Source organism: Dermacentor albipictus, chromosome 4 (assembly GCF_038994185.2).
Source record: "Dermacentor albipictus isolate Rhodes 1998 colony chromosome 4, USDA_Dalb.pri_finalv2, whole genome shotgun sequence".
Lineage (NCBI taxonomy): Eukaryota > Metazoa > Arthropoda > Arachnida > Ixodida > Ixodidae > Dermacentor > Dermacentor albipictus.
The window spans coordinates 24,479,911-24,495,982 of record NC_091824.1 but is presented as its reverse complement, the minus strand read 5'-3'; the positions used below and the strand labels follow the sequence as shown (position 1 = coordinate 24,495,982).

Here is a 16,072-nt window from a genome sequence, read left to right as displayed (position 1 = left end):
AGATAAAAGAGTATCGATGGTATGGGAAAGACTGAAACCGATTGCCATATTTACTCACATAATGAATACACTCTCTTTCCCCGAAAAATGTGCGCAAAGTTGCGGGTTGCATTCATTTTGCGGGATAATACTTTGAGCGATTTTTATTTCTGTAGCCACCTCTAAAAAAGTCAGTTTCGCCCGAAATGTGAACCATCGATTGCGATAGCAAATGTGTAGAAAGCTACACGAAGTAAGGATAGTGGTTTTATCGGCCGTATAAACTTGCAAACATTCGCTTCAATGCAAACTGAGCTGTGAGAAGACAGCATGCACAAAGGTGTGAGCCACCATCGACTCATGCCCGGACATAGATCGCTTTGAAGATGTGGTGCACTGCGGCCGTGCAGTCGCTGCCGCAGTGAAAAGGCGTTCATTTGGGGGATCATCAGCCGTTTTTGCACCGGTGCGAGTAAGAGTAGGCACAAGAGAGAAAATCTGGGGGCTCTTGCTACTTGAATGTATGGCTCTGCCTAGGCACTACGGAGGAGGTTTCTTAGTGCGTGTTGTATGCGTTTGTCCCCTAGGCATGCCAGCCTTGCTGAGTGCGGTCGAGTTTGTTTATGCCCCGCCGCTGGCTGCCTGCGCAGTGAGGCAGTGGGCACGGACGCCCCAGTTGGTGATCGCTGTGTCTGAAGGGGCAAGGTTCTGAATGTTTTTATATAAGTTGCAGGTCGCTTTTTTTTGTCGCAACAATAAATTGGATTTTTTAGAAGCACGGCTCCAGGAGGGCACATGTAACTGGCAAACGGAGGCCTCAGGAGAGGACCTGAAGTTATAATAGAGAAGGCGATGCAGGATCTCCAGGGCACCCAAGGGGTAGTAGGGGGATCAAAGCTGGAAGCAGAACGGCCTTCGGTTGGGGCCGTGGAGGCCGAAGCGTGCCAGGGGGTGCTCGCATAAAAAATGGATGTCCGCAATAGCGGACAGCCGATCTTATACCCCTGGCACGCGCAGGCCTCGGCGAGCCCCAACCCACGGACCAGTCCAGGTTCTAGCTCTGGTGTCCCTGTTCCCACTTTGGTTGACTTGAACTCGACCCCATTCCGCAATGCCGGCACGTCTAGGGACAAACATCTACAACACGTGCTAAGAAACCTCCTCCATAGTGCCAGGCAGTCATATATTCAAGGAGCAAAAGCCCCCAGATTTTCTCTTCCTTCAAGTGAACATCTCGTGAAATAAAACGGCACGCCCCCCTCCCTCTCTTACCCCCGGCACCATTTGCATGACGGAAGACAGGTACTTTCCTTAGCACTTTCCTTTCTTGTACGCGGGATACTGAGCTGCGATCATCGGCGCCCCTCAGGCGCGGTTGTGCAATACGCAGCTTCTGCCAGAGTACAACACCCCCCCAAGGGTCTTTTGCGCGATGAAAGATGGTGCGCAAGACTGAGCTGCGATCATTGACTTCCCTCACGCGCTTTCACTCACACCTACACCATGCGGTGCTCGGTGACGACGATGGCAAAAATACGCATGGGGCATCCACATAATTGCCATCACAAGAAAAGTAGGAGACACGGTACAACTCGACGTCCGACACGGCGTCAGACACAATCACACCCACCGGACACCATATTAAATGCCGAATCATACCATGTTTCCTACTTAACAGCAGCAAGTTCAGGGTGCAACCATTATGCGAGAAAAAGAAAAAACACCCTTCTTGATTGGAAAAGTGGGGGGTGCATTCACTATGCGAGTAAATACTGTATATACAGAAGAATGATGTCCCAATTTGTATGATCCAACGAAACATACATGGCGAGCATGTCTCCAAGGGTTTGATTCAAATACTCTGTAATCCCATTAGTTTGAAGACAGTACGCTGTGGTGGTTCTGTGAACAATGCGGCATTGGGCCAGCAGGGCTTCAACCACCAGCGACAAAAGCACATGGCATCTATCACTCAGCAGTTCCCAAGGTGGACCATGACGATGAATGAAATGATGGAACAAACAGGATGCAACATCACTAGTTATGGCTGTAGGTACAGTGGCGGTTTCAGTATACCGTGTAAGGTGATCAAATGCGACAATGGTCCATCATTTGTCTGCAAGTGTTAGTGGTAGCGGCCCATTCAGGTAAATTCTAACATGGTCGTAGGCATGAGCAGGGCATAGAATAATAAAGCTTGGGCCAGATGAGACGGAGATTCGCAGTGTTGGCACCAGCACCTCCACCAATTGTAAAGGCGGGTATTCAACAGTTCAGCAGATAGTGTTAAGCATATGCTGGCAGTCAAGCAACACAGAGCAGGAACAGCTGGAAGCCCAAGCGGCTCACACTCGTGCCAAACACTGGTGATCCGGCTGGCTCAGCAGCTGCACTGCAGGCATCGAATAGATGAATTCGACTGGCCTTGTCCATGTGCTGTTCCTCTTCATTACACCACAATTACTTTGGTGCCATAGTAACCTTATGCATAGCTTAAATCCAAGTGGGGAAGCAGCTTCCCCCTTTAATGTTGGCACCAAGGTTCTACTTTGGTGGCACTTTGTAACATTTCTTTTTTCAAGTGAGCATCAAGCTTCAAGCAGTACATCAAGCCTGTCCTAAAAGTATGCAGTACGCTTTAAAAAAAATTTGTTTCATGCACTTCAGATGCACGAGTGGTGACCTTCAAGATGCTCTCCATTAGATACAATACACTAGTTCCACGTTATCTTCCATTGCTGTAGTGAGATTCTGGTTGTATGACGGAAAGAAAAGGAAAGAGGTTTGTGCAGCACAGTAGCTGTCTCTCAAGAGGAGAATGCCTAAACTGCATGGAGGAGGAGGAAAGTAAGAGAAAATTGGGGCAGGAGAGGCAGCAGCCTGTTGGAGCGGGAAGAGGAAAGTAAAAGTGGCATTGCTGCTTGGATGGTGAGTAAGCATCTGAGGGTGTTTAGCGATACCGCGGACACTCTCAGAGGTTGGTCACATCAGCAAAGGCGGGATGACGACACAGCAGGCATTTTCATTTTGTGCTCAACCTTCGCGTATGAAGTTAGTCGAGGGTTGAGCATGGGCTACCCTGTGTACGGTAGCCTTTATGCAGATTGCCCCTGGCAGCAGAGAGAGTGGGGCACTCGCAGAGCAAGTGTTCCAGAGACTTGGGAACAGGGCAGTCTGCACACAAGGGAAAGGGCACACCACTTAGACAATGTCCGTGTTTGGTGGGCCAGACTCAACGAGTTTATAGGGAGAGAAGGAAAGCCCACTCTTCCATACCAAATCTAGTGTTTGGGAGAGCGGAAGGAACGCAGCCAGCCACGACAGGAAGGTTTAAGGTGTTGTGGGGAGGATTCGCGACTTGTGTTGTTGCGTGCAGCTTTGAACAAATTCAAGTTTCACTTGACAATTTCAAGTTCATACTTCAGAGAGAAGAAAGGTGAAAAACTGCAAGGTGAAGCACTTGGATTCAGCACCTTCAGTTGTTGGAAGCCAATTTTAACAGCTCTGGCACTGCAATATATTTACAGAACGAATTAAATTAAGAACACGATGTGGTACCGCTGTCATCATCAACCATCTTGACCGCCACTCGCGGGCAGCATTGTGTTGTGCACTGAAGAAGAAGAAGCATGCCATAACCATGTGCACGGGCAGGGAAAATGGGGTTCCAATAAAGTAGTTGCACCGAGCAACTGTATCCGACACACTCGCAGTCACTTAGATCCTTACACTTAGTGCTGCCTTAATGCATGTGGTTGCTATGCCCCTCTTATTCAATTTAGAGCGTGTGCTGTCATAAAGGAACAAGGTTTCCTTAGATCTAGGATGATATGTCTAGTTTACATGCTCATCCACCAATCATAAATCTCGTTCCACTGACTGCATGTGCAACGTTATCACATACCGCTGAGCTGTGGAAAAACTTAAATAGGACAAACGGGACAGTGTTTTAATGACAGAGCTCATCAGCACTGCAGTAAAGTGAAGAATGGCTGTGAAAGTCATTCAGCAGGAGATTGTAACAAGTGTCCATGAACTCCCATATTTGAAAAGACAAAATTCATAGGCAAAGGAAAAAGTAAGAGGGAAAGAGAAATAATAGAAGCATATCACATTCCATTTGGCAGCTGCGTAAGCAGCTCTTCTGTGTCACTGACGGATAAAGAGTTCAATTATTTACATGCAAATTTATTCCACTCACACCCGCATGCCAACGTCGAGTGATGGTTGTCTGTTGATTAGTAAGTGTGATTATGATACATGTATAAAGGTGGGCTATCCCGGAGTAAATCTCAGCTGAAGTTTTGCACCTGCCCTGTGTGTTTCCTTCTTTGTCCTTTGTTGTTTGCGCAGTTATATGATGCATTCCACATTCCAAAGCAAGGAGATAAATGTGTGAGCACTCCCTCTGTTGCTTTGTCGGAAAAGAAATAGCTTTTTTTGCGTGAAAGATTATGATGTTGATGATTTTGCAGATATATTTGCAACTGGTGTGCGCATGCCTATGCTGGAAAAGGTATAAAATTGCTGGAGAATTTGAAATAAACTTCCAGTTGGCAGTCAGCGCTTGTCTGTGGTGTTTGTTTCTTCGTGCCCTTGCTTTATTCATGCTGTTCAAGCTCAGTTCTATCGTTAGCTTTTGTCGTTAGCTTTTGCATCATTGACAACTCCCTGAAATGCCGATCCGGGAACATCAGTTTTCATTTGGGGAACAAAAAAGCTCGCAGGGGGCTAAGTCCGGTGAGTAAGAAGGTTCTTCTAGCACATTGATACAATTGCATGCCTAACACTAATGCACTATCAATGCAGAGTGCACAGGAGCATCATTGTGGTGCAGAACCCAGCGCCACGTTGTCGCATGGATTCTTTTTTTAATTTCACAAGCTTTTTTTTTGTCAGAAAAAAAGAATCAAACAAGACCTAGGTTGCTATACATGCACATTCTTTTCATTCATTTTTTGACGTATTCCACAGTCTTTGCATTGGCACCTTAATGGCTAAGTATGGTAACATTGGTTACTTAAAACAAAATATTAGTTGCTTGTTCACAATGGAAAAAAGAACGCGACTAACATCAACACTAACCTATCAACTTAGAGCAAGCGTTGTTCACGGTAAACGCTGTTTTTTTCTTGGCCACACTTATAGGCACATGCAGCATGTAATTTAATGGTGGTTTCTGAGAAACATGTATGGGTTTCCTTTGCAGATTCACGCTACAGTCAGGTGGAGAACTATTTTTCCCTGTCATGAATTTTGCTTGCCTTGTAGTCTTCTGCAGAACTGATCTGCTATAACCTAATAGTGTTCTACAAAGTGAAATAAGGTGCACCTTTTCTTCATATGCCTGCATTTCACTCATATTGGCATTTACTAAGCTGCTCCAAAACAAACAATTCATGCTCCAAACCTGCTCCAAAGTGCTAAATTTGACCCTCCCAAAGCTGCTCCACAACTTCTTTGGCCGCCTCCATCCCTGAAATAGGGTATCGGCTTCTGTACAATTCAAGAAATGTAATAAGACCAACTTTATTTATGTGCCTTACCTAGAACACGAGTTCCGAGGTATTGAATTTGAAACTCAAAAAAGTTTTTTTGTGTTTACTAACTTTGAAGTCTCACAACTCTTGTTTTAGGTAAGGCAGAGCAATAAGGTTGGTCTTATTGAATTCCTTGAATCATACAGAAGCCATTGGTGCTCTGCTTAGTAAAATTTCAGGGACTGATGTGTTGGAAAATTTTATTTAATGGAAGCTTGCTTAAAATCGGAACCAGAGGGAATTAACAAAAATGACCTACATATTAAAAATAAGCACAAACATTACATATATGCACAAGTAGACATTCTATCATCATCAATATATGCTTCAACAATGTTATAGAATCATATGACACGAAATAAATTATTCATTATAGTAGTTTTTTTTATTGGGCCCTTTAGGGGATTATTCAAATGGTGTGTGTGTGGTTTCACTGTAGTTTACAAATTAGAACGATATGGCTTTTTTAACGCTTCTTGCCTTGATTGAAGGTCATCAATGATGCATGTTTGTTTGATGTTGTCTTCTATTGCTGGCAGTCACTCACTGCTGTACTGATGTCCCGTGACGTTAAATGTTCCTGTAATTTTAACAGGACTGTTCAATGTGCTGCCACCTCCAATTTTTCTTTTTGAACTTATGTTAAGTGCAAAAATTATCTCGGTAGACAGCTGCCGATATAACTTTACTGACATTTATCGCATTTAAGAGACAAAGCTAGACTCTTTGACTGTTGGAAGCAGAACTGTTTATAGGGGTATTTAAGTTTTCTTACAAACAATTTTTTAAAATCAGTAACCTAAAAAATGTTGAAACACAAAGATCACAACTTGGTAACTCAGCACCAAAAATAGATAATACAATTCTGCTGACTGCACTTTTGTTGCATTGTCTGCATGAATTTTGTAAGTCGTACTCGCAAGGTATTGGTAATAATTAGAGCAGTTTATACTATATAAGTTTCGTCTGCTTTTAGTGTCTTGTATCCAGTGTAATTCTTTGAACTGTGGTTGACACAGTTTAGAAGAGTCACAGTGTTGTTTCATTGTGATTCATTCACAGTGTTGTGCATCGTTTTCTAAAATTTTAAGATTTTTGTCAATGTTTGTAAATGAATTGATGGACTGAAACGAAAATCTGCTGCCAGCAGTTGGGAGTCTGACTTCTCATAAATGCAACAAACCATCAAATTAGGTTCATTGGATGTTGAACAAATATTTTTGCGTTCCCATGTACTTATATAAAATCTTCAGCGTTATATGATGAGGCTTCCTAGGTAAAGCTTACTCTTCAGATTTATTGTTCTACTAGCAGGTCTCGTGCTTTGGCATTATCATGCTTGATGTCACGGTTTCAATTATGTGCTTCAAAATTTATTTTAAAAATACTATGGCACTTTGAATGGGAAGAAGGACCCAACTTGTGTTAATCACAACTATATGAACCAGGAGCTAATGAAGCCGAGGAAAGCATAGGGAAAATTATTTGCATCTTTTAATTTAAGTATAAAAATAATAATATAAAAGAAAATGACTGTGGACGAAAAAACAACTGGCCGCCTGAGGGAGCCGATGGAGATTGTGGGTTAAGCTCCCACCAGCCGCAAGTTTTTTTCTTCTGTTCTTATTTCCTTTTAACTTATCACACCTCCACTTCAATTAAAAGCTGCAAATAATCACCCCTATGCCTTCCTTGGCTTTATTATATGTCGGCTTCATATGGTCTGCCATATGAACAAGAGAAAGAAAATTGAGGCATGACATCAATAAGAGTGGGTGAACAAAAGAAACCTCTGCTCAGCATTGACGATTTGGCAATGGGCATGCTGTCGTTATTGCGATACCATTTAAAGTTTCTCAAAGAAAGGAACTATTTTTCCTTGGCTGAATTGATTGTGGACAAGGTTTCAGGCGATCCTCTTGTGGTGAGGAGAAAGAAGTTGACGGCTTGTGTTTATAATCCAATTGAACTGTATTTATCTGATCTTTTGTAGTTTCCTGTTGTGTAGTCTAATGTACTTTTCTTCAGTTGTACTCTTCTGCAGTCTAATGAAGTTTTGTTTTATTTATTTTGCTTATGTATACCTTAGTCTTTAATGTGACACATATGGGGTGGGAATTAGTACAGCGGTCATAGTTACACGATTATATTTTCTTTGATAGCGGACTTGAATTGGAAGTGATCCATTATCAAAGCATTACGGATGTGAAAGTCATTCCAGTTGGGCAGTACGTAAGAAATATTGCTTTTGATGCATTGTTGCACTGGCTTGCGGGAGATAAATGGCGTGTTGATGGCTTCTGCATGATATGCAATTCGCAGGCTTAGTGAAACCGTTGTTTGGTGCTGAAGAGTAAAAGAACTTGTGAAAAAGGCAGAGACATGTTATGACATAACGCGAGCCAACTGTGGGAAGACAAAAATCAGGGTCAATTGGGACATTGCCTGTCCTTACTCAAAAATTGCATCCTATACCAATGTGAATGAACAGCCATTCCGTAACAAGCATACCAGACTGTCTCCCATTTCTATCTAAAGAATCACGATTCATGTTTCATTCTTTCCTTATGGAAGACGGTTCACACAAATTGTCTTGGGAGGCATAGCAAAAGATCCGGAAAGTGCCTGACTAGGCTATGTCACCCAGAACACACATTCAATGATTGTTATCATAATGAGTGTTTCTGCAAATTGTTTCTGGCTAAAAGCAACGTTGCTTGATTTCTGGCCACCATTTAGTTTTTGTGTCGGTGGTGAAAATGCTTAAAAGAAAGAAGGGGGGGGGGGGGTGTTCAATTGCATTTTTTTCGCATTGCTTTCAAACTTTTCTGAATGATTGTTAAAGTGTTGCAGGTTGAGATAACAGCAAGTTGTATATTTTTTTTTTATTTTTGATGTGTTAACCCTGGCAAAAAAGTGAAAAACCAACAAGGTCTGGAATTTTCAACAGAAAGTTGTGCTATCTGCAGAGTAACTTTTGAGACATCTGTTTAGGAAGGTCGCAGATGAGCTGTGAGGAAAATCTCGCTGCTAGGAAAAAAATGTGTGCATTAAAATGCTTGAATCAGCAGAAAATAGCATAGTGTGTCATCTTTTACTACAAATTGCCTAGTAAGATGGTTCAAGTAAATATATAAAATGCAGTGTTTTGGTTAGCCATGAGGCAACATTATTTTTCTCCGAAGTTACGTAGCTGTTCAAGCTAATAGCTTTCTTTGGCTCTCTTGCTGATTTTAATGGCTGGAGGTTGTACCTCTGATACAAAGGCACCACCAAAATTATCGTATGCACTTGCACAACCGAATTATGCGGCACATGTGTTACCAAATGCACACTGTTGTACTTCTTTGAGATGCGCATGTTGTCTACCTATGCTACCACTGCAGATGATCTTGTTCTTTGTTCTCTATGGAATCACGCAATGAAACAACAAACGCTACCTGGATATCCTCACTGCACACAATATATGCCACCAAGCACACCATTCCTTCAGTAAAAAAATAGCTTTCTTGAAGTGTTAGGCTATTCACTTACAGTGGCAATTATCGTCGATAGTTTCTGCACATATATTTTTCGTCCTAGGCGAACAAATAATTTTAAAATGAGCACCCATGCCTCTGTATCGTGCCTCTCCGTAGTTGCCCTTCGCAGCATGGCGTGGCTGCAGGCAAGGCTTCTTGCGTTATGCATGCTGACCTGGACTTCTCTAAGGTTCAATTTTGAAATGCTGAATGCAGGACTGCGGTCAGGTGTGCAAACTTTACCCAGACACTTTCACAGGATAATGGCAGCTTTTTCAGCTGAAGGTCTGTGCTGCCACTCGCTCAGTGGCAGTAGTATGGTGCAACAGATCTTCAACATTTGCAAGTGTGCTTCTCTGCACTGCCTGCACATTTGCTCAACTAATGGCGGCAGCGGTCATCGTTCGAGTGAAGACAAAATGTTAGCTGAACATCTTGGGACTTTTCTCTTGCACATCTCTTGTGCCTGTTTTCGTCACGAGGCCCACTCGCAGCGGTGCGCTATGGTGTTGCGCTGCTAAGCACGTGGCCGTGGCATCAAATCCCCATCACATTTGCCACTGTTTGGCCACTTCTGGCCCTTGGGCCAATAAACTCCAATCATCATCATCAAATCCCCATCACGGCGACTGCATTTAGATGCGGTCAAAATGCCCTTTTTTCAGTTCAGTGCATTGGGGGCACACTAAAGATCCCCAGGGGGTCAGAATTAATCCAGGTTTCCCACTACAATGTACCTCATAATCAAATCATCGTTTTGACTCGTAAAACACCAGAATTTACTTTTTTAGACCATAGCTCTTAGGTGCCATTTCCTGCTGCTAGCATCAACATTGCGGTGGTGGTAGTGTAAACGAGCAAATGAGCATAGCAAAGGATGAAACAGCAAACATAGAATAAATGGTGTGACGCTGAACTTCTCTACATAAAAGATTTTCTTTTGTTGTTTCAGGGTGGTATCGCTAAAAACACTGTCAAGGCCATCACAGCTGTCAAGAACGTCAACCTGTCTCGGCACATCAAGGACATGAAGCTTCCAGATTTTGCAACTCTTAGTCATGTAAAGCTTTAAGGGTCCCTGGCATGCGGTGCATGTGTTTTGCATGCCAACATTATGCCAATGCAAGTGTTTATGTTTGCATGCCGACGTTACGCTAATTTTTGTACACCTTCCAGCTTTTTTATTGGTAAAATTGTGTACTCGTAAGTAATGTGTCCAGCTTTGGTGGGTGGTGTTATTGTCGGTACTTAATACTATTGGTCATTGTATACGTGATGAAACTTGCTACTTTGCCATGGGGCATAAGTGCCGAAATTTGTGAGATTTCTTTTGTCTAGTTAATTGACCAAGTACTCAGGCCTTCTAGCGCCGTTTTTTAGCAAGTAGTTCCCACTGTATGGAGTGAACGCCAGCAATTATAAGCTTTGGCTAGAAACTTTTACTACTACTTCAACAAAACATGTTGACTTTCGCAGATACACCGCTTTCACAACTACAACAGGTGTGCCTGGGCTTCTTGCCCTTCTGATGTAAAAACAAGCTGCTAATGCTCTGTTACCATGAAAAAAATGTGAAATACTGTTTGCAGCATTTCCAGGTAGTCAAAAGTGAAAATGCTTCTCCTAACTCACCTCGTACTTGCCAACGGGCCTTGTCTTGAGACTGTTTCTTGATTCCAGTGAGTGCAGAACACTGCTTCCTTTCAGATAAAGTATATACTGCAGCCAATTTTCTTCACATATTTTATTTAATTACCATAAGGGTTCAGGTGAGCACTACATAGAGGAGTTAAAACACACTACAGAATGATTCTCACATGCAAATGTGTAGACTTTGAAAAGTATGAGCATTTCAAGTGGGAGGGGCATTCTGAAAGTATGGTTAGTAATTTATTTCCACACGGAAACTTTATTACCACAAAAAATACACCATGGCATCATGAACTAAACACCCTGCACTCTTTTTCCACATAGTGATAACTGACAGTGAGACATTTGTCGTAGTGTGCAATCAGTTTGAAGAAACCACTCTGGTAAAACTACGTGCCCTGTGATTCGAGGAATTGTTGTACAGCCTGCTCCACCTCAGCATTGTTTAAGAAATGATGTCGCCAGAGCGCGGCTTTCAGTGCAGGGAACAGGTGCTCATTTATAACCAATAACAGCACGCACTTCCATTGGTGACCACGTTGTCAGTGCACATCTGTCTGCCATCGCGATTTGTACTCAAATACCCTTGGGCACACCAGTCTGCTGCTACTCTCTCTTCTTTGGTGATCTGCGCATGCCTCAATTTTCCTCCACTGACCCTCGTTCAGTCACCAGCAACAGGCGTGGATTCTTATGGCGATTGCTTGTTTCACCTCGTGTACCGCCTCCTCCTTAAAAAAAGAAAATAATGATGAAACATATTTTCGGAACATCCTTCGTAGTACTGGGTAAAGTAAAAATAGAAGTGTGACACAAGCACAAAAATGCCAACACAGAACTTGGAGCAAGAGTGTTGATAGAGGTAATCGAAAGGCAGATGAACGTGCTGGCACTGGGGCATTGGCTAGAGACTGTAAATCAAGTTGCGGAGTTTGTGCACTTCTGCATCCCTGCACAGCGCAGGGCTTGACTTACAGCTGTGAAAGGTTAATCTGACAGGTTATACAATCGACTCTTGTTACAACGGATCCTTATAAACTGACAGAAAGTGTCCATTTTATCTGAAGTCCATAATATCTGAAGCGTCTCACTTCTGAAACTTTGGTCTCGATTGCAACGTTATTGCAAAGAGTGAGTGAGAAACGATCGCCCGAAAGGCAAAGCCTTGATTGCGATAGCAAATTAGTAAACTGCTCTGCGAAGTAAGTATAGTAGTTTTATCGGCCGTATAAGGCGTAAAAATAAGCTTACAAACTAAATTAACAATCACGGTGTCATGCGCGCACAGGTAAACACAAATACATCTCGCCCAATGACTGTGAAAAGTCGCTGTCAACACGGAGTGAGGAAGCGTGGCTGCAGCAGTGAGCGAATTGACCTTTGTCCTGTCTCTCGCTTCAATGCGAACTAAACGTTGAAAGCACAGAGCATATAAAGCTACCAACAATGGGGGCACTTGGTACACATTGCAGATCTCTTTCAAGATACGGTGCCCATGAGAGCAAGCCGTAAGCAGCAGCCACCGGAGTAGAAGCCCCCCCCCCCACCAGGCATGTAATATTGAGCCATGATCATCAGCTGATCCTTGCAAATCAGTTGTCAGCCCATGTTGACAGGGCAAAAGTATGTTTTATACGCCTGATTTTGAAAAAGAAATTGCCGCTAATTTCATCTAATTTAGCCAATAGTCTATTGTAGCACACTCCTTTAAGAGTGAACTTCATTGCATTAATAAAATAAGTAGAACAAACTAAGGCTGAAATATTGTCCGTTATATCTGAAAGTCTATTGGGAATTGGTTGTTTTTAACGAGTGTAGAGTGTATATTTATTCACGCCCTCAGTCCATGTGGTCGGTACACATCTTGGCACAGAATAGCAGGCTGGAGGAGTCAACCTCAGGTTGACCTTTCTGCTATATTTTTAATGAACTTCTCTCTGTCCAAGAGTACCTGGTTACAGAATCTTGGCCCAGTAATTGCAACAGAACATGTTAATGAGTATCAACCACATCAGCTGAGAGCAGCACGCCTCTTTATAGTCAAGGTAGAGTGTTGAGCATTGGAATCAGGATAAAAGACTAAGTGACATCAGGGATGCGTTGAATGTAAACTTCCACATGATGGGGTTATGTTTTTTCCCTATGACTCCTCTAATAGTAGGATGATCGATTACGGTAACCAATAGTTCTTGATTACCGTCCAAAGTTTGGAAACTGTGCCTTGGGAGTGCTGGGTAAAAACAGCCTCTTTCCATTTCCTGGCTTACTCGCCTGCGAAGTTTGCCCCAAGGGTTGCCACATGGCCAGCTACTACCCTGAGACATGCTATAGCCTCCAAGATTGGCACCCACCATTTGACTAACTCATATCTGTTCACTCTCACGAGGTGTTGCTGCAGCCATGGCAGATTTTGGGTAGAATGTCTCAATGTGCTTTCTTACCCCTGTACTTTATTCGAGCAAAGCAGAGGATCGGTGTACCCACAGGTGATGTCCCCGGCCAATTTACGGCTTGGGAGGGCACAGACAATCTCAGAGACAATGTTGCACACGAGCTCTCTCCATTTTCTTCTGTGTTGTGGTAGCATGTGCAACACACTTTACGAGCGTGCATAGCAGGCTATAGAAAAGGACCATGTGTACTGCCTGTATCTTAACCTGATGACACTAACCTAGAAGCTAGAAATTGAAAAGAATTTATTGTGGTACATCAGTTCATGTTAGCCAAAGACAGGAACCTGCCATGGTGGCTTAGTGGCTGTGGTGTTGTGCTGCTAAGCAGGAGGGTGGGGGAACAAATCCTGGCCGTAGTGGCCTCATTTTGATGGGGGCAAAATGCAAAAATGCCTTTGTGCCATGCATTGGGTGCACATTAAAGAGCTCCAAGTGGTGAAAATTCTCTGCTATTGTGTGCCTCCCCCACTATGGTGTGCCTCATGATCAGATCATGGTTTGCGCACGTAGAACCGCAGAATTTAATTTATTGGAGAGAGTTGAGAATGTACTGGGATATCAGTGCCACTGCTAGGGTCAAGGCCAAAGTGATCTCGGGACATTGCAATTTTCATTTTAACTTTGCTCTGTTTGTACTGATAGTATATTACTTGATTTCATATGTCTTGTTTGTTTTGTTTTTCATACATGTCATAACAAATTCCATAGGCATGAGATTCTTTCTTGACAAGTTGTTTGTGGAAGACTACATACTCATCTTGGAGCTGGTTGGCATGTTATTGAAGTGCAAATTAGCAACACATTGAAGTATACAGACACAACAGTGCCTAACGGCCACTCCTGTCAAAATCATGTCTTGGCAGCAACATGTGGGAAGCATGAACCAAACCTTTTGTTCAGCTAACTACCCCACCTATTAGGAAAGTTTCTCTTACTGGCATGCTCATATTTTCACTGCTGCTTGATATCGCGGTTTTCTTGGAAACTATTCTTGTAATGCTCAAACTACGTTCTAGATGGATGGGCTATGAGGAGTGAATTAATTATGATGACAGTTCATGCTCAGGATACGATTGCCCTAGCCTAGCAGTCTGGCATAATGCAGCACCAACATTCTGAGCATTCACAAGACCCGAATGCAATATATCACATCTTTCTTTCTCACTGCTGTACATTAAGAAAACTTTAAAGAGCTCCATGCACTTGTTTACAGTGGGAGGCACGTCCAACCTAACAAGGACACGAGCTCACAGCAAACATTGGGATTTTGCAGCATATATTTGTGTACTTGCTGATGATGCCAGTAGTTATTGACAGATAGTGTAGATAATGTCAGATATCCACTTGCATGTTGCTGTTAAGATATGAGCTGTGTACTTGCGGTGACTTAAGCTGCATTACTTCATAGTATTTTCACATGTTGTTCAAGCATAATATTGTCCTCCATTTGGGCGTTGCCATATGCTGGACGTTTTGTTGTTGACATGTAAAGACCAAGCAAGTTGGCACTCGAACAAAAGAGCAGCATACTCTTAAACATTGTGCACACTTTAGAATGTAATCTTACCGTAGGCAAACATTGTCAGTTGTATGCAGTTCCGCGCTTGAGCACAAACATGAATCATAACGGGAAAATGCCGTGCTTGCAGTGCTAAATGAGAGAGGGACTTGCATGATTGAGGACAATCTTTTAGTTGAATTTCAATATAATGAACATGGATATAACAAATTGTTGAATATAATGCAGTAAAAAATCTTTACAGAAATGCTTATAACGAATATCAGATATAACGAAGATATTTTTGTCAGATGCGACTTCGTTATGATGAGGTCCAGCTCTATTGCAGAATTGTGCCCTAAATCGTCTGTGGTTAAAAAATGCATATGAGCACATAAGAAGTTTATGCTGTTGATATAGCTGATGCTGAATGAATGTTTCATCAGTTTGGTTTTCATCATCAGACACTGTCAGCGCACAAGGTCTACATATAGAAGTGATTGGTCAGCAGGCCACACAATACAAAGTGAAGTGTGAAGAAAGTATATTATTGTGTGCAATTGTAACACTGCTTGATTACTTTTATACTTACCGCCATGACTTATCTGGAGTGTTCCAATGTTCCTATGCCAAAGAGCATACTAAGTCACAAAATACTGTGGTTCCTGTGTTGTCAACATGTTAGTACTTGCTAATAATATTTTTACTTATTCAGAATACTCCTTGCATACTTTGCTCAATAACCACGTTAAAGAAAGAGGTTTACTTGTTTTTCTCAATTGTATGGAAGATGTATTTTTGAAGTGCTGTTTATTTACACTTCTTGATATTCTAAATAAAGCCATCCTTTTCTATTAACAAATTATGTAGTAGGTCACTATGCCAACACAACATACACACTATTTATTTATTACGTTAAGGTTTCCATCCAAGGAACATTACACGAGGCGCGGGCATAAAAATTACGAATATCGATGGAAGTTGTGGTCATGATGGAGATGCGTCTGCTTCCTCGATACCAGTTTTGAAGCATGGCAGATTGCAGATGATTGCTAGTTCATTTGGAAAGTAATTCCAGTCTCAGGTGCAGTGACTTGGGGGGTATTCTGCAAGCCTCCACCTAGTGCACATATCCATTTCGTCTGCTGCTGAAGTTCTGATTGGCTGGGCTGGGGTACTTGTCAGAAGGAGGCAGTCACCCCCAGCCAATCAGCATTTCAGCAGCAGATGAAATGGGCATGTGCACTAAGAGGGCATTTACAGAATACCCCCCTTGACGCTTGCAATGTGCGTTCAGTGACATGTGCAGTAAATACAGTGCAGTCCCCTTCTAATGCTATTCACAGAACTTGGAAACCCAATCATTACATAACCAATTATTGCATTCTGAAGTAACCTCAAATCTGCCAGCCAGAAATAATTCATCATTCA

The 16,072-nt window shown here is 42.6% G+C and overlaps 1 protein-coding gene across 2 annotated transcripts in view; it reads left to right on the top strand.

Moving 5' to 3' along the window:
• The window catches only part of LOC135919228 (AP-3 complex subunit sigma-2-like), a 52,000-nt gene extending 36,497 nt beyond the window's left edge, over nucleotides 1-15,503 (top strand). For both annotated transcript variants that reach the window (XM_065452932.2, XM_065452931.2), the window contains one exon: nucleotides 9,993-15,503. In XM_065452932.2, coding sequence (XP_065309004.1) covers nucleotides 9,993-10,112 — 120 coding nt within the window. In that variant the 3' untranslated portion in view covers nucleotides 10,113-15,503. The remainder of the gene's footprint in view (nucleotides 1-9,992) is intronic.
• The last annotated feature ends 569 nt before the right edge of the window (nucleotides 15,504-16,072 follow it).